Source organism: Dermacentor andersoni, chromosome 2 (assembly GCF_023375885.2).
Source record: "Dermacentor andersoni chromosome 2, qqDerAnde1_hic_scaffold, whole genome shotgun sequence".
Lineage (NCBI taxonomy): Eukaryota > Metazoa > Arthropoda > Arachnida > Ixodida > Ixodidae > Dermacentor > Dermacentor andersoni.
In genome coordinates this window covers 43984632-44003921 of record NC_092815.1, presented here as the reverse complement: position 1 = coordinate 44003921, position 19290 = coordinate 43984632, and the positions used below count along the sequence as shown (strand labels likewise).

At 46.0% G+C, this 19290-nt stretch overlaps 1 protein-coding gene across 1 annotated transcript in view; it reads right to left on the bottom strand.

Moving 5' to 3' along the window:
- LOC126542374 (roundabout homolog 3-like) overlaps positions 1–4435 on the bottom strand; it is a 261562-nt gene extending 257127 nt beyond the window's left edge. Inside the window, exon 1 of the mRNA XM_050189427.3 lies at positions 3847–4435. Coding sequence (XP_050045384.1) covers positions 3847–3943 — 97 coding nt within the window. The 5' untranslated portion in view covers positions 3944–4435. The remainder of the gene's footprint in view (positions 1–3846) is intronic.
- Positions 4436–19290: the final 14855 nt, after the last annotated feature.

Sequence of the window (19290 nt, the reverse complement as noted above, 5' to 3'; positions counted from 1 at the left end):
ATTCGAGATGAGCGCAGAGATTCGGCCTTAATAGCAAGCCAATATACTGAAGCGCTAAATCCATTTGTTGAAATTTAGTACTCGCGTTTGTCCACATGGTGATCAAACCCTACGTGGATACATTATCATCTTTGTTATGGTTACCTTAACTAATAGCCTAATTTTATTTATTTAGTTTATCACTGATAATTTTTTTTTCAATTTAGAAGAGACCGAGATGAAGTAGCCGAGACACTTTATATTTCACTCGTTTCAAAAGAATCCGTTTATAATATGATACAATGGTTAAAGTTGGTGATAACCATTCCATACGCTTAAAACAATGATGGGAAATGTAGAGTTGTACGTAATCTATGCCCGATTTATGCGGAAATTGATCCTTATTTGAATTATGGGGAACTGAGCGCCACTCTAGATTGTGGTCAGCGTTCATTTAGCCTGAGCTAGCACACATCCTATGACAAATCTTAAGGGGCCGGAGTCGTTGGCCGTTAACGTTACGTGAGGTATAGCAGTTCTTTTTTTTTTTTTGCACGTAAATTTGCAGTGTCGTACTTTAAAACACAAGAATGAACGGCAAAGTTACAGCAATAATGTAAAAAGAAGACTCTGAATGGTGCCTTACCACACAATAAACAAAACTGAACAAAATGCTATGTGAAAAGCCCTGCTAGGGTTTGAGCTTCGCCTCACTGCTCGTCGCTGTCAGTGGGCGATGATACAGACTGATAGACAGGGATCACAGAAATGTAAGAAACAACGTATCGGGGCCTATCGCCAGCAAAGCGCTTCTTTCAGAACACGTTTAACACGAAGCTCTGCGCCCACGATTTTGCTAGGGGCACCACATCCAAGTGATTGCAACTTGGCATGTCTTGGCATGATCGAGTACCGTTAGCGCCAAAAGAGGGTGATGAGGTATTCATGAAAGAAATAGTTCACTTCATTGCGTGCAATTTCTACGCGCATTTAGGATCAACGTACTTTAAGTTTGAAGAGCTTGAAATGAAGTTTACGAAACGAATATTGCTTCTGTTGACTCCTCTTCCAGAAAGTGTACAGAAAAAAAAAAAAAAAACATTTTCTTTCTTTGCAGAGAATTCTAAAGCAAGAATGTCAGATCCGGATATACATGTACACATCATCTCAACTGCTGTGCAATGTTAGAGCGAAGCATCCCATGTGAAACTCGATGTATGAAATCATTGCTGACAGAAACAGTTAAAAGAAAAGCGAAATAGATGAATTGAAGTAGGTAGATAAAGCAACGCGTTAGAAGACAACGCTGCTTTAATACCTTGGACTCCGTTATTTATTTCTTTTCATTACCGTACAGTTTGGTGAATTTAGCCTTGCTTTCGCCATAGTGCTGATTTTTGGCGTGACGGAACCTAGCAAACACATCGGATACTCGTTTCGGTTCATATTCTGTTGAATAATCTACACGAAGCCTGTAGAGTAACCCAAAAATATATAACTGCATCTATAATCGCACTGGTTCCTTAAATCAAGCGGAATTCTTAGCACTCGCGCGAAACTCCCTCCCAAATTTTTCTTATGCTGTTCTAATATTCAGTATTTGTTAATACGAACTGCGGATCAATTAAGCTGCTGCATACATCGATGTGTAGTAGACAGAGAAAGATGTTGATATAATTGGCAAATGTAAAGAACTGCTGAGTAGAAAGCGTTACAAAAAAAAATGAAATCTATGAGAAATATTTGGCTCGATGACCGTTCTCGTAACAACTACTTACTCTACATGAGAGTTCTGCTGGAAATAGCTATTAAGCGTGAAGTACTGACCCAAACTCGTAGGCAGTCTTATTAAACAACTTCAGGCACAGCTATTCATCAAGAAATATTAAATTTGTAGCACTACTGATGACACGTAAGACATCGACTAAGCTTTAGTGCAAGCTGCATTTCAGTCTTGCCACAGCTACTCATTTATCAGTATTTCTACTGATTTCTTTCGATTCGTGCGCCAGTGCGGTACTTGAAATGTACCTTAGCGTGGAAGCTTGGGCTTGTTGACGATTCATTGGAGAAAGGACACAGCGCAAATAAGACAGGGACACGAGAGAACGACAAGCGTAAAGCGCTGACTTAGAACAGCTTATTCATGAAGCAATGAAGGCACAAATATATAGGCTGCTACCATGTCCAATGTGTGAATGATCGGCGGAAAACCTGGAGCATCATTTGCAATGCTGATAATGATAGCCACGTGCCTACAGAACCCACGGAATGTTTGCCATTCGAACCCTGTCAAGATACGCCATTTCTCGAGGTGAAAGTGCAATCGAAGGAGAACTGACGTACCAGCTATCAAACTTTCTAATGAAGTCTGCCTCAATGATTTCACGTGTCAGCTGCAAACTATGTTTAGCCAGCCCTTCGATTTCTTCCAAGTAAGGCTTACACCCGTGTTCGCGGCAATGAATACCCTGATGGCCCTGTACCGTGTTGTACATATTATTAGGGTGCTCCCTGAGAAGATCATTTAAGCATGCGTTAGATCTCCTTCGATTGCACTTTTATCTCGGGAAATGGCGTATCTTGACAGGGTTTGAATGGCAAGCGTTCCACGTGCTCTGTAGGCGTGCGGCTATCATTATCAGCATTGCAAATGATGCTCGAGGTTTCCTGCCGGCCATTCAACATTGCACATGGTAGCAGCCTATATATTTATTCTTTCATGGCTTCATGAATAAACTGTTCTAAGTCAGCGGCGTGCGCGTGTCGCTCTCTCGTGTCGCTGTCGTTCTTGCGCTGTGTCCTTTTTCTATTGAAATGTATCAGATTTAGAGACCGCTTATGCTGGTGTCCCAGTGCGTCCTCCCACGTGCACTGAGTGTTCACTCTCTTCCTTTTTCTATTCCCCTTTTCCCTTAGCGACAGTGTAGGGTAGCAAATCGGACGATCGTCTGGTTGGCCTCCATGCCTTACCTCTCATTCTTTTCTCTCTCTACGACTTCTTTCATTTTTTTTAGGGATTAAGTGATAATTAGATTCCCATTCAACTTATTTTTCGACGTCTTACCGGGAAACTGTAACAAGATCTACAACTTCTTTATAATTTTCTACTGTCTTCTGCGAAATCTGCAACCGGCACCGGACCCGTGCCGGCAGAAATTTCGTTTGATATATTTGTTATAAAGCATAAACAATCAACTGATTTTTTTACTATATTTTTAGGAAAATGTACTACATTTTTTTAATATGTGTAGCAACACCGCTTCGGCGGCCGTGGCAAAGCCAGTTTATGAGTGTTTTACCCCACTTATACTTGTAATACAGCCTTAATGCTGAGTTTCCTGACTTTCTATGCATTGCCAGAGCGTTCCCAATTCGCCAGTTAAATATGCTAGTAATGACATTAGCCAATTTTTACTTCAACCCAAGGAAGTTTATCTAATCTGCTTAATTTTCCCCGCGAGCCTGAGTTCAGTCAACGCACCTTATGTCTATATTTTCCCAGACGTTGCTTTATAACCTTTGTACCACAGTGTGCTACTCGATCTGTCAGCCCCATTCTTCATTTTAAAAAAAGAATGAATAATTTGAGACAAGGGCCGTGCTGATGTATTCCTTTTTCCCCAGCAGTCTCCATGTCACTAGTTTGGAGGAAAGGAAAAGAGTTTCTGTGTACGACTCTATACGATCCGTGACAGCGCAACTGTTATTGCAGATGACTTCTCTGCATCACTTATTCGGCGAAGAGTTTAAGCGCGCCTAAAGAAACAAACTTGGAGAACGTTTCGGTCTCGAAGAAGCTTACGAAAGCGGCCGCTTATAAAAGACGCGCAACTATAGAGAGTGGAAGAATTAGACGGCGCTCACCTTCGTAGGCTATCCCGGGCCGAGGTCCGCGCAGCAGGAGGACACAGAGCGCGGAGCCCAGAATCCAGGCCCGCCAGCGGTTTCTCGTATCACTCATTGCAGCGGTATCCAGTGTGTTGGTCGGGAGCACGATAAAAAAAAATAATAAAACCTATCACGCAGTAACAGAGCGCCCTTTTGCCGAAAGAAAAGAAGAGCAAATGGGAAAGAAACGTCCGCTCCGGGAGTTGCACACACAGTTGAGAACGTCGACCACGCACGCACTGTTTCTCGCGACAGGGCGAGAACCCGAAAGCGAAACTCCCAAAAGTGAGATCCGCACGAACACGCACCCAGGGACGCGCACAGCGGTGGGAAAGCTAGTCGAAGGGAAGGGAGCGCAGCGCTGTGTTTATCTTTCTTCTCTCTCAGTATGAAGGGAGCGCAGTTTGGAGTGGCGAGGAAGTTTGGAGCAGCTGAGGCGACGGCGTCGCTCCGGTGCCGATGAGCGTCGTCGAAGGGGACGGCGGCGGCGAGGTCGAAGCGGCGAGATTCGGGAAGGGCCACATCTCGCACCGGCGGCCACCCGTCAACAAGTGGAAGCGAAGCCCTGCCCTGCAAAGCGCGTCTTCGACCGGCTTCGCACTCACCCTCGCGTCTCTGCTTCTTTCTCTCTCTCGCCCGCTAGAACGGTCGACTTCGGCCGCCAGGGGACGCCACCGCACAAGCGCGTGCTGTTCGCCGAAGCCGGCACTGCTGATTCGCCGCTCCTGAAACGAGGAAAACGGCGGATTTCGTACTTTTTATGCAAGTACTATTGGAAGTCGTGGGTGTGTGTGGGGAGGGGGGTTGGTGACAGCGGGCTGCTTGAATTCAGCGACAAACTCAGGCATGAAATAAGCGAATTCTACCTGACAATAGTCGAGGAGCCTTCATTTAGTGAGCACTTGTGTCTCAATGGGATAAGAAACAGGACCCAATTAGTGGCTAAATTTTCAATACGCACGCCTCCTTTCGCCTTCCGTGAGTTCTTGTGCTCTTTAGTCAATGTTTTTGGAAACCTGCGGTAGCATGTTAAATCTGCTACTACACTTAATCTCACCAGTTTTAGGTAAAGCGATGTCTCTCGCTCTATTTCTACTTCCTTTCCTTCATCCTTACTTTAGTTTTCCGCCTGTACCAAACAGACCTTAAGGATGTAGAACTAAGAGGTGTTTGACGCTAGCAGGATGATTCCAGCTCATCATCATCATCAGCCTAGTTACGCCCACTGCAGGGCAAAGGCCTCTCCCATACTTCTCCAACTGCCCCGGTCATGTACTAATTGTGGCCATGTTGTCCCTGCAAACGTCTTAATGTCATCTGCCCACCTAACTTTCTGCCGCCCCCTGCTACGCTTCCCTTCTCTTGGAATCCAGTCCGTAGCTCTTAGTGACCATCGGTTATCTTCCCTCCTCATTACATGTCCGGCCCATGCCCATTTCTTTTTCTTGATTTCAACTAAGATGTCGTTTACCCGCGTTTGTTGCCTCACCCAATCTGCTCTTTTCTTATCCCTTAACGTTACACCCATCATTCTTCTTTCCATAGCTCGTTGCGTCGTTCTCAATTTCAGCAGAACCCTTTTCGTAAGCCTCCAGGTTTCTGCCCCATATGTGAGTACTGGTAACACACAGCTGTTGTACACTTTCCTTTTGAGGGATAGTGGCAACCTACTGTTCATGATTTGAGAATGCCTGCCAAACGCACCCCAACCCATTCTTATTCTTCTGGTTATTTCAGTCTCATGATCCGGATCCGTGGTCACTACCTGCCCTAAGTAGATGTATTCCCTTACCACTTCCAGTGTTTCGCTACCTATCGTAAACTGCTGTTCTCTTCCGAGACTGTTAAACAGTACTTTAGTTTTCTGCAGATTAATTTTCAGACCCACCCTTCTGCTTTGTCTCTCCAGGTCAGTGAGCATGCATTGCAATTGGTCTCCTGAGTTACTAAGCAAGGCAATATCATCAGCGAATCGCAAGTTGCTAAGGTATTCTCCATCAACTTTTATCCCCAATTCTTCCCACTCCAGGCCTCTGAATACCTCCTGTAAACATGCTGTGAATAGCATTGGAGATATCGTATCTCCCTGTCTGACGCCTTTCCTTATAGGGATTTTGTTGCTTTCTTTGTGGAGGACTACGGTGGCTGTGGAGCCGCTATAGATATCTTCCAGTATTTTTACATATGGCTCATCTACACCCTGATTCCGTAATGCCTCCATGACTGCTGAGGTTTCGACTGAATCAAACGCTTTCTCGTAATCAATGAAAGCTATATATAAGGGTTGGTTATATTCTGCACATTTCTCTATCACTTGATTGATAGTGTGAATATGGTCTATTGTTGAGTAGCCTTTACGGAATCCTGCCTGGTCCTTTGGTTGACAGAAGTCTAAGGTGTTCCTGATTCTATTTGCGATTACCTTAGTAAATACTTTGTAGGCAACGGACAGTAAGCTGATCGGTCTATAATTTTTCAAGTCTTTGGCGTCCCCTTTCTTATGGATTAGGATTATGTTAGCGTTCTTCCAAGATTCCGGTACGCTCGAGGTTATGAGGCATTGCGTATACAGGGTGGCCAGTTTCTCTAGAACAATCTGACCACCATCCTTCAACAAATCTGCTGTTACCTGATCCTCCCCCGCTGCCTTCCCCCTTTGCATAGCTCCTAAGGCTTTCTTTACTTCTTCTGGCGTTACCTGTGGGATTTCGAATTCCTCTAGGCTATTCTCTCTTCCACTATCGTCGTGGGTGCCACTGGTACTGTATAAATCTCTATAGAACTCCTCAGCCACTTGAACTATCTCGTCCATATTAGTAACGATATTGCCGGCTTTGTCTCTTAACGCACACATCTGATTCTTGCCTATTCCTAGTTTCTTCTTCACTGTTTTTAGGCTTCCTCCTTTCCTGAGAGCCTGTTCAATTCTATCCATATTATAGTTCCTGATGTCCGCTGTCTTACGCTTGTTGATTAACTTAGAAAGTTCTGCCAGTTCTATTCTAGCTGTAGGATTAGAGGCTTTCATACATTGGCGTTTCTTGATCAGATCTTTCGTCTCCTGCGATAGCTTACTGGTTTCCTGCCTAACGGCGTTACCACCGACTTCTATTGCGCACTCCTTGATGATGCCCATGAGATTGTCGTTCATTGCTTCAACACTAAGGTCCTCTTCCTGAGTTAAAGCCGAATACCTGTTCTGTAGTTTGATCCGGAATTCCTCTAGTTTCCCTCTTACCGCTAACTCATTGATTGGCTTCTTGTGTACCAGTTTCTTTCGTTCCCTCCTCAAGTCTAGGCTAATTCGAGTTCTTACCATCCTGTGGTCACTGCAGCGTACCTTGCCGAGCACGTCTACATCTTGAATGATGCCAGGGTTCGCGCAGAGTATGAAGTCGATTTCATTTCTAGTCTCACCATTCGGGCTCCTCCACGTCCACTTTCGGCTAACCCGCTTGCGGAAAAAGGTATTCATTATACGCATATTATTCTGTTCTGCAAACTCTACTAATAATTCTCCTCTGCTATTCCTAGAGCCTATGCCATATTCCCCCACTGACTTGTCTCCAGCCTGCTTCTTGCCTACCCTGGCATTGAAGTCGCCCATCAGTATAGTGTATTTTGTTTTGACTTTACCCATCGCCGATTCTACGTCTTCATAAAAGCTTTCGACTTCCTGGTCATCATGACTAGATGTAGGAGCGTAGACCTGTACAACCTTCATTTTGCACCTCTTATTAAGTTTCACAACAAGACATGCCACCCTCTCGTTAATGCTATAGAATTCCTGTATGTTACCAGCTATTTCCTTATTAATCAGGAATCCGACTCCTAGTTCTCGTCTCTCCGCTAAGCCCCGGTAACACAGTACATGCCCGCTTTTTAGCACTGTATATGCTTCTTTTGTCCTCCTAACCTCACTGAGTCCTATTATATCCCATTTACTACCCTCTAATTCCTCCAATAACACTGCTAGACTCGCCTCACTAGATAGCGTTCTAACGTTAAACGTTGCCAGGTTCAGATTCCAATGGCGGCCTGTCCGGAGCCAGGTATTCTTAGCACCCTCTGCAGCGTCACAGATCTGACCGCCGCCGTGGTCAGTTGCTTCGCGGCTGCTGGGGACTGAGGGCCGGGGTTCGATTGTTGTATTCATATAGGAGGTTGTGGCCAAGTACTGCACCAGGGTGGCCAATCCTGCTCTGGTGAGAGAGTGCGTTACCGGTTCTGGTCACCGGGATCAGGCCGCACTCCAGGCCTGTTTGTGCAATTTTCTCAACACACGGTTTTTTTTTTTTTGTATTTTCCGGTGGAGAATAGCGCGGCACCGGGATTTGAATCACGGTCCTCTTGCACTGGAGACGGATACTCTACCGTCCCCGTAGGAGTTAAATTAAAAATTAATTTATGGGGTTTTACGTGACAAAACCACTTTCTGATTATGCACGCCGTAGTGGAGGACTCCGAAAATTTCGACCGCCTGGGGTTCTTTAACGTGCACTTAATTCTAAGTACACGGGTGTTTTCGCATTTCGCCCCCATCGAAATGCGGCCGCCGTGGTCGGGGTCCGATCCCGCGACCTCGTGCTCAGCAGTCTAACACCATAACCACTGAGCAACCACGGCGGGTCCCGCAGGAGTTGTACGCCTCATTTAACCTACAGTGGTGCCCTACTTGGTCAGTCAAGGTGGACCAATCTGAGCTCGGTTATACCGCATGGATGGCACTCGGCTAGAGAACCTCGTATTTATGACCTGCACATGTGAGGCCTTACATATTTGAAGATATATATCTATTTTTTTTTTTTTAGGAGGGTTCCCGTACAGTGATAAAATAAAGGAAAAGACATTAAAAGAAAGAAAAAAAAAGAAAGAAAAAGGGGCGGAAAAAAAAAAAAACGGAACATAACAGGTGATTTGAACTCGTGACCCTTCGATGTTGCCCGGAAAGATAGCTCAGTCGGTTGGTTCGTCAGGCCCCAGGCTACTTTCAAGCGCCACAGCTCCTCCTCTGAGCCTCACACTTACGTGGAAAGAGACTCATGTTGTCCGCGATAGTCGGTTAGTTGGAGTAGTTGGAAGGCATACTTTCTAGGAAAAATGGCCGCTCAAGGAGAAGAGCGAACTCGAGCGGCTTTAGAGGCTAGGAAAACTGCCTTAAAATATTTAGACTTGAGGGAAAGCTTCGTTAACAAACTATAACACGGCAATCAGCACTCGAATACGACGAGAGAAATTACTGAGACGTGGAAAATTCCCTTGAAAAAAATCTGGTTTGCTAGACAAATGCTCGTATGTATTGGACCTCTTAAAAGATGAGGGGTGAAATATGCGCTCACCGAGAGGGCATCTTCAGCGCGAGACATCCACAAGGCACCTTACAGAGATGTGGAGAGCTTCGCGGCCGGAACGAAGCATCCCTTCTCCGCCGGCCAAGAGGGGGAAACGTGCTTTCCGATCGCTCAAGGTTGCGCGGACAACGCATAGCTCTAGCGTCTAGGAAGAGCTTAACCAGGTGCGATGGCGGCACGCATAGCGTGGGAAGCTAGCCGCCAGAATAACTATACCAAGGACTGCTGCTGATGAGGGCGAAGTACCTTCGTGTAATTATAATAACCCTAATAGGACTACTTTCGAAAAAAAAAAAAAAAAAAAAAAAAAAAGGAAACGGCCCAGAGGGCTATACTACGAGAGCTATGACTGATAGTTTTCTATATATATATATATATATATATATATATATTCATCTCATCTATGGGATCGCATTCGCGCGCTGTTTCTTTGTCTCTGCGTGTAGTACAGTTAAGAGAGCCAGTTTAAGGGCGGAGAAGAAGAAAGAAGAGAAAAGCAAAAACTGCAGCGCCGTGGTTTTAAAGCGCACCCGTGGTAGAGAAACGGAATGCGATATAAGCGTGCGTAGCCATGATACGCACACGACAAACTGCCTTAAAATATTTAGACTTGAGGGAAAGCTTCGTTAGCAAACGATAGCACGGCAATCAGCACTCGAATATAATTATAACCCTAATACTAATTGTAAATATTCATCTCATCTATGGGATCTAATGCGCGCGCTGTTTCTTTGTCTCTGCGTGTAGTAGTTGAGAGAGCCAGTTTAAGGGCGGAGAAGAAGAAAGAAAAGAAAAGCAAAAACTGCAGCGCCGTGGTTTTAAAGCGCAGCCGTGGTAGAGAAACGGAATGCGATATAAGCGTGCGTAGCCACGATACGCACACGACAAACTGCCTTAAAATATTTAGACTTGAGGGAAAGCTTCGTTAGCAAACGATAGCACGGCAATCAGCACTCGAATATAATTTTAACCCTAATACTAATTGTAAATATTCATCTCATCTATGGGATCTAATGCGCGCGCTGTTGCTTTGTCTCTGCGTGTAGTAGTTGAGAGAGCCAGTTTAAGGGCAGAGTAGTTGGAAGGCATACTTTCTAGGAAAAATGGCCGCTCAAGGAGAAGAGCGAACTCGAGCGGCTTTAGAGGCTAGGAAAACTGCCTTAAAATATTTAGACTTGAGGGAAAGCTTCGTTAACAAACTATAACACGGCAATCAGCACTCGAATACGACGAGAGAAATTACTGAGACGTGGAAAATTCCCTTGAAAAAAATCTGGTTTGCTAGACAAATGCTCGTATGTATTGGACCTCTTAAAAGATGAGGGGTGAAATATGCGCTCACCGAGAGGGCATCTTCAGCGCGAGACATCCACAAGGCACCTTACAGAGATGTGGAGAGCTTCGCGGCCGGAACGAAGCATCCCTTCTCCGCCGGCCAAGAGGGGGAAACGTGCTTTCCGATCGCTCAAGGTTGCGCGGACAACGCATTTCCAGCTCATTAAATAATAATTGCGAATGATTTAGCGCTACTATATCCATTTCATTAGGAATAGCAGTACCGATTCACGATTGTTCAATGATAGGTCTGGACGCGCTGCACTCGCCATCTTCAAAATTATTGCTAATTATTGTTATACGCATAAACTGCGATCAGACATAGGCGTCTCTTAATTTGCTACCTCCAGGTTCAAATATGTCCCAACTGTAAGTTGCATTGTCGAACCAATCAGTATGTGAAACTAAGAAGTGGGAAGACATACATAAAAAAATTCTGAGCACTATATGTAAGAGGTTTGCAAATAACGACCACGAGACAGGTCCACACACTCATCTTTGATCCTTGAACACCTTAGTTTTTCTCTGTAATCGAAACAACCACACGCTGCATGAAATAGCTATAGCCAACCGAGAATGCGATTGTATTCAATTCCTGCATAGTGCAGAATATGTTGGATAAAGCTAGCGATAATACTGATAACTCTTTCCTAATCCGTATTTCCCTCCCACCTCTACGTCCGTTGAGAGGGGATTTGTTCCTGTGTCAAAATACCTCCTAAATTACTCCCTATGATAACAGTAGAATACTCAAGAGCGACGGAGCTCTACCTACACCTCTCATACTTTTATATGTGTAGACATTCCTGCAAGAATTAAATACAGCAGACAGCCAACGCTATGTCTCGTGCTTTACGTTCTTCTTCGCTTGAGGCGACAAGTCGCTGAGCTTCCGACGATTTTTTGCAAACTGTCGTGAATCATTATCTCGGCCGGGTATCCTGCACGCGAGCCTTTCAAAGATGCAAATTTGGAGCACATGGGACGACACTGAAGGGCAAGAAAAAGCGCTACATTATTTGGAACATCAGCAATGCCCATTTAAACTGTTGGTAACATTTCCCACTTTCCGCATCTTGTACTCGCGTCACAGGCGCCAGCCTGGCGTTCCCCTGTGGCAGTTTCTCGAAGCAATCTCGCGCAGCCCCAGCAAGGCACCTTTGGTGACTCCACCGTGCATCGAAAAAGAAAGTCTGGGATTTTAAGCGTGATAACCACGTTATGATTATGAGGCACGCAGTAGTTGGGGGCTACGAATTGGTTTCCCCGCCTGGGGTTTTTTATCGGGCACCCAACGCACGTTGCAGGAGCATTCTTGCCTTGCAGCCGCCGCGACCGGCATCGAACCCGCGGCCACGACTTCAGCAGCGCAGCGCCCGTGCGTCGTTATCACTGGGCATAGAGTGTCTTCGATTATACCTCTTTCTAATATCACCCCACTTTATGATGTTTTGCTCTGTTTCTCTCTAACCAGTCTAAGGTTGTGTTTCTTGCGTGCTCTTATTGCTCGTTTAGCCGTCCCCCCTGAAGTGGCGGGGCCGACAGCGGCCTAGCTGGACTTTACGACGTCGTGGCACGCCAAGGTGACCACGGGTTTCGCGTCCTCAGCGTGTTGCCATACACGAGTGGAAAGTGCCGCACGCAGGCAGAAGCATTCTGCAGCAGGGCAGAAGCGCGCAGAAACTACGACGACTGGATTCGAAGACGCGATGAAAAAGTCTGATGCAACCACGGTTTTCTCAGCGTAGACTATAATACGAGTAATCGATGGACTCGCGTGCCGCGTTCTTCCTGTACTCTGTGCTTGCTGGAAAAAGGCAAATTTGCAGCCGGAATTTTGCTTACGTATATAATTTACCGGCTTGCGTGGGTCCTGACAGAAAAAAACAGGGAGGAGTTCTGTCTAATGACAGCGTACGTCTTCGCAAGGAATGCTGAGGTGGAATATGGTCGGGAAGCAGTGGGCGAACAATTGCTTATTGGTGGTATTAGGATGCACTTGTGCACAGGTTCCGCACTAGACTCGGTGTACAAGTGACATGTTCTGCGGCGGTGTTTTTCTTTTGTACGAGCACGAAAAAAAAAAAAAAAAGAATCACCGCCCCTTCCAGTCCGCGAAGATGGCCGAACAGCGAAGCTGTGTTAGTTATACCCAGTGTTACATCGTGCAAGTCAAACTTGGCAAGCAGTCTATATCGTAAATCTTTTGTTTCACCATTCTTTTACCTCATTTTCGCTTTTGCGTGCTTCACGTGGTGAGCATGCTTTATGACTGCCTTTTTTTGCGGTTCTTCCTGTTTTTCTTTCTTTTTTTCTTTTTGCGCGTGAGGGCAGGCCCTACGACGCCGAGCCTGTTCACGAGCCAACTCTCGCTGAAGCATGCGGCAGGCGGCTTCTTCCTCGGGAGTACGCACTACTCGTGGTGTTCCCATATTTTTAGCTGGGATGGAATGTGCGGATCCACTAATCAAAAAAAATTAATTAAATTATGGGGTTTTACGCGCCAAAACCACTTTCTGATTATGAGGCACGCCGTAGTGGAGGGCTTCGGAAATTTTGACCACCTGGGGTTCTTTAACGGGCACCTAAATCTAAGTACACGGGTGTGTTCGCATTTCGCCCTCCACTAATCCAAAGCTCCGTATATTGGGCGCAAGGCCCACCATTGGAGATACGGGCGCTGCTATCGTTCTGACGATTGGTTGGATTGGTTTGACGACTGACGTATTTGCGTTTCTCAGTGAGGTTACGCACACGCTCGGTTGCGAACGACGCCAGTAACGGTATGCCCGCAGTTCGCCGTTGTCGCTTGCGTTCGATATCTCGAGTTTGCTCGGTGGTGTGGTTAACAGCATCCGCCCGGCATTGCGCTTGCGATTCTTCAAAATTAAATTGCTTCAAAACTAAATCTGTCCGTCACGAAAGACAATGAATGGCTCATACCCCGGTAAACGCGGCCTCCCCATTACCATGACAGAACTGAAATTCTACGCTGGAATGTGGTGTATGCCAGTAATTGAACGTCATGGTACAAGCGAGACTGTTGTTTATACAGCCTCAACCCATCACTGAAACTGAAATTACGAGCAAACCTTTTACGAGGTGAAGCAGCACTGCTGTGTCGGCTGTGGGTTGGAGTAGCATTCACTAACTACTACAACTATCGTATTGGAATGACGGACTCACCAATGTGTGCTAAGTGCAAGTGTGAAGAGGCCATCAGTCTCTCATCAGCCTCTGCAGTGTGCCTTGAATAGACTGGACGATAGGCCATTAACAGAAGCAAAGATCTTGGGAGCCTGGCCTCACAGTTCATTAGCCGAGAAAGCCATTCGAGCACTTACTTCACTACCTGAAAGCAACAGACTTGAGTGCCCGACTGTAGACATCCTGCCCCTTAGTGCATGTGAAAGTGCGATAGAGACTAACGTTTTCTCTCTTCCTCTTTCACTTCCCATCCTCTCCCCACATGTAGGGTAGAAACTCGACTCAGTCTGGTTAATCTCCCTGCCTTTCCTTGCTACCCCCCCTCCCCTCTCTCTCTTTGCTGGAATGACGAGCGGCAACGGAGCCAGCTGTGGAAGAAGAAGACGACGCTTGGGCCATGGCTGATGATGATAGTTTTAGCCAACTTCGACAACGATTGCACAGGGTCCGCATAAACAGCTTCTCTCTAAAACGTTCACCGACTGTTTCGACATTCCCTAACACGGAATTTGAGCGTAGCTCTATACATGTTTTCATTTCCCGATATGTTGGCTGGCGAGAATATGCCTCGTGCGGCACGTTACAAACAGAGCGAAATGTGGAGCGACTGTTTCGCTAATCGAGAGATGGCGAGAGGCTGCGCGTGGGTTGCGCGTGAGGGCGATTCACAGCAGCCGCCGCAGACAGACCTCGCAGACGACGCGCGCTACTCTGGCGCCATCTCGGAGCCACCCGTCGGCCCGCAGCCCTTTTCTTGTCACGCTTTCGCCATACCCTCTTCATCCGCGTTCCTCCTCGCGTCGTTCATCCCTACTGTGCTCGGTGTTCACTCTTTAATCCTTCACTGTGCTCGTTCGCTCGGTTAGGCCGGCGCCGACGCTCACCACAGGAACGGGCGCCTAACAGCTGCGCTCCAAAAAAGCACCAAACACATACCTCAGTCTACGTACATGAAACGCAAGGACAAGCAGCTACCACGTATGCTGGGTACGAAAAGAATATGGGAAACCGCGCCATGCCGTTTAATATCTGTTTAAAGCTTGCCAGCCTCACCTGCTATATAAATGTCTTTGTGTATCTCCCCCCCCCCCCCTTTATCAGCTGATTTTAAATAACTATCAGGTCATTTTCTTATGATGACCGAGCCATTGTCTTTGCACTCGCGCGGAAAGCCCAACCTGAAAATGCCTTGAAGAGCGAGAGAGAGAAGGGTGAAAGGAAAGGCCGGGAGTTTAACCGGACTGAGTCTAGTTTGCTCCCTACATGTGGGGAGGGGGTTGGGGGAGTGAAAGAAAGACAGCGAGAAGACATGCGTCTATATCGCACTTTCACATGCACTAAGCTAAGTGCAGCATGTCTAGGAGCACTGAAGTCTGTTGCCTTCAGGTAATGAAGAGAGAGAGATAGATAAGGAAGGCAAAGATGTTAACCAGTCAAGAGTCCGGTTGGCTGCCCAACGTCGGAAGAAGGGAGAAGGGGAGGAGAAAGAAGGGAGAGAGGGTATTGAGACCTGCACGGATAGTACTAGATTCAAAGCTGCTTGTACAAACTAGACCTGCTCAGAAATGACAAAAGTGCCTTGACTGCCTTCTGAGCCGATGATCGATGGGACGGTGCTCTAGTACTGTCTTCAGGTACTGAAGAAGCGCTCGAATGGCTTTCTGCGCTGATGAAAGTGCCCTGAAGCATCACAGGTGCCAAATTAGAAACACATTTGAATATCTGGCGACAATGTATACCAAAGTCGTTGCAGAGGCCTCTACTTCCAACTTTCCTGTTATGCACAGTATATCGCAAACCACTGAACGCTGGTCAAATAGTTCAATGATACAGACGCAAATTCTCACGAATTATGAGGATATGTTGGGAGTAACATTAAATTATGGGTTTTTACGTGCCAAAATCACTTTCTGATTATGAGGCACGCCGTAGTAGAGGACTCTGGAAATTTCGACCACCTGGGGTTCTTTAACGGGCACCTAAATCTAAGTACACGGGTGTTTTTGCATTTCGCCCTCATCGAAATGCGGCCGCCGTGGCCGGGATTCGATCCCGCTACCCCATGCTCAGCAGCCCAACACCATAGCTACTGAGCAACCACGGCGGGTATCTGTTGGGAGTCTGTCCTGCAATATTGGACACCGTAGTGAAGAGCTGAACTGAAATGTTTGCCCTTTCAGTCTGCTCGCACGCTGAAAATGTATTGCGTCCATGGACTCCCACCATAATACGAAGGACATTCGGTGTAGACAAACTTTTTTTTTGGAAGCTTTCAGGTCATGTACCCTAAATATTTATTGTTTACGGTTGTGAATTCTTTCCCCATGCCTAGAACTTCATTGTCTCTACCTTTATTTTATCAATCGTCAGCTTGAATGGTTGTATCGTCACATCTGTCGCTGCCCTTTTTTTTTCTAAACTTTTCTTTTCGCAGAGATTTAGCAGAGGCCTCATGGATATTCTGGACATGAACTACCGCCACCTGCAGCAAGCACAAGCTATAAACAAACGTTGAAAGGCTGCTTTTCACGCATATATCCCTTCATAAAGGCAACTAATTGGAATTTAGGCTATATAACAGTCCATGTGCTTAGTACTGCACCGCGCATGCAGCGCTACTGTTTTTCTCGGCATAATTTACGATCCAGTTGCTTCGGAAGCCTGAACAATGAAAACATGCGGTAGCCATAAAGCTGTACAATCAAGGTAATAAATTGTAACATAGAAAGCAGTGCGACGCAGAATACAGAACTAGCTATGTGCAGGTCACTGCTTTCAATACTTCAAACAACGTGCCACCGACGTACCCGGTCGCAGTTCCAAACAATTGCACTTTCAACGCATAGCCCCAATGTCTAGCGGGATAACTATTGCCAGAAAACGGCGGCAACGACCGCTCTGTTCATTTTTACTGCAACAAAAAATAGTTACCGGATAATGACTTGTGCACACACGAAATTGCCAGCATAAAGGGTGGCCCCGCTGTTTCGACCACTGCGAAGCTAATAGATTAGCGATGAGGAGAGCGTGAGCTACCGTTACGTATTGCGCGGAAGTACTATTAAAATAATTTATCTCCGCTGTTTCAAAATGATGCCTGAAAGCAACCGTTGAGGTTTTAAGCCTTAAATAAATCGAGTTCTCTTCACCGCAAATGCGTTATCAGGCTTCTGCGGCCGGCGTGCGCCATGCACAACGGAGTGTAACGTACGCAGCGTTTGGTTGCGCTCTATAAATAGCGTTCCCACACACGTTAGCTTCTGTGGCTTCGATTTCAGTTGTCCTGATGGCTGCTCTATCGCTGCAGTTCATCGCCGTTACATTGCTTATTAAATTTGGGTTCCTATCAACTAAGTGGAAGCGCAAGCTGTGCGGCAGCAGTATGGTTAGCCCGTCCAATCTTATTTATTTACAAATACTGCTGTCTCGTAGGGGAGACATAGCAGGAGTGGGCACATACATTAGTAAAAACAAATAACATGGGCAGCATAGAAATAGACAACACAGAAGTGTTAAAAACAGATCAACAGGTCACATCGTTGGGCAACTGAACAACGAACACGCGATCATTCGCTGATTTTTCTGCGTCTGAAGATCGTAAAAGACGTCTCAGCATAGACACGGCACGTATGCTGGCAATGGATGGTACTCGCTTGGGAAATTTTGGCACTGAAAAGAAAGGTGTGAACTGCTGGTTTAGACACCAGATGGCGCCACATTCACCTAACATTCCCCCCCCCCCCTTTTTTTTTTGCTTATGCCCATCTTCTACAATAAACGAAACTTCACAACAAAAATTTCACCCTAGAATTAAAATTCAACCCGTCAACTACTTTTCACACGCCCTGCCATGATTCTCTGTGAAAATGTACTTACGGAAGTGAAGTGAGAAACTGACAACCCTCGTGACTGTGAGCGATGGCCCATGGATAGTGCATTTTGTAGCTTAGTGTTGCCGTACATACTGAAGATAGGCATCCATGCTTACATATTATTTTGTTGCCACATTATGCTGCGTGGCAACTAACGAGGAATGAATAATAATGATAAAAATTCAGTGACGATTTAGCGGTAATTGGAAAAGAAATGGGTTAGCATTACGTTGCACCTCTTTGAGGTCCCGGATATATGATTTAAAGCGGGTTCATTGCAGTGCAAGATGTTGTTTAGGAGCCCACTCGGCACACGTCACGCCTCCTCGAGGAGCGAGGTGCAACTTGCGGGGTTCTGGAGCAGACCAACGTCAGTTGAACAGACCTGCGAAGGATCCCGATCATCTAGGGACCTCAGAATGCAAGCTTATGGATTGTTTAGCCAAGTTCGGTAGACAGCTGTGCCGGCGCGCGGTTATATTCTAGCCAAATGAACAGTTATTTGAGTGTGCTACGCGATAACAAGCAGTTTACGCGAAAGCAAATGCAATGGTAAGGCGCCGACAAAATGTCTGACCTAGTCCATCACAGCACCGAAATCCGCAATACTTAAAATTCGTAATTCGTAACTTTCACAACGACAAAAACACCAGCTGAGCGCGTTCCACACGAGTCAGATCGGAGCTAGTATGACAGTAATATACCACTCGACACGGATAAGATACTTTCTCATATTTATTTGCGTCACTTTTCTAATCTTATAGCAGCTGTGGGTTTGTTGAACTGATCGTCTTTCAAAACGGGGTGCATGTGAGTGTACACTTATTTGATCGTGTATAGAATTTTACAGACCTCTTTAAATATTGTACTACACGTTATGAAAACAAATATCACTACGATGCGTAGGGGTTTGGCATCGACACAACACAGTTAAATCACGGCACCATTCTTTAATGATTTCTTTCTGGCCCCCTCTCTCCGTCTTTTCATTTTTTTTCTATAAAAGGGGACGTCGCCGTTAATTTCTTTTATTCCTTTGCTGGATACGTTTTTTCTGGTGCCGTGAGTAAGACTCAGGCCTTTATTGACCTCGATTCTCGCATCACACCGTAATGTGCACGCAGCCGCTTTTGTACTTCGCTTTTGTTATCATATTTCACTTTTTATCGGCAGCCAGTGATGTTGTTTGGGGAGAAAGGACGGTTCTAATTAAGCGTTATCTCTGTGCCTTTCCGGGTTTCAATGGATCTTCCCGAGGGTTTTCTTTCTTTTTTTTCTTCTCATTCTTTCTTTTGTGCCTTGTAAGTGACAGTGTGAGTTGTCTGGCTAAGCTTAACCCACACGCTCGTGTAATAAGCCATTACAAAAAGTGGATGCCTCACGTTGATTACTCCATTATACTGATACAGGCCTTGTCGACAACGCTGTTCTTCGGTCGGCCCCGACTTACCGCTGTTTACTTTGTATTATCTCTTTCTACGCCATGTCCACGTATATGCAAGAGCGCTATATACGCGGTCATTTCGAGCAGCGCGCCGTTCGAGGCTGCATAAATTTAGCTACATTACCACCAAACGCGCTCATATACACACCGGCGATACTCTTCTGCCTCTCTCTCTCAGCGAAATGTTCGCGTCGGATAAAGTCATCACGAA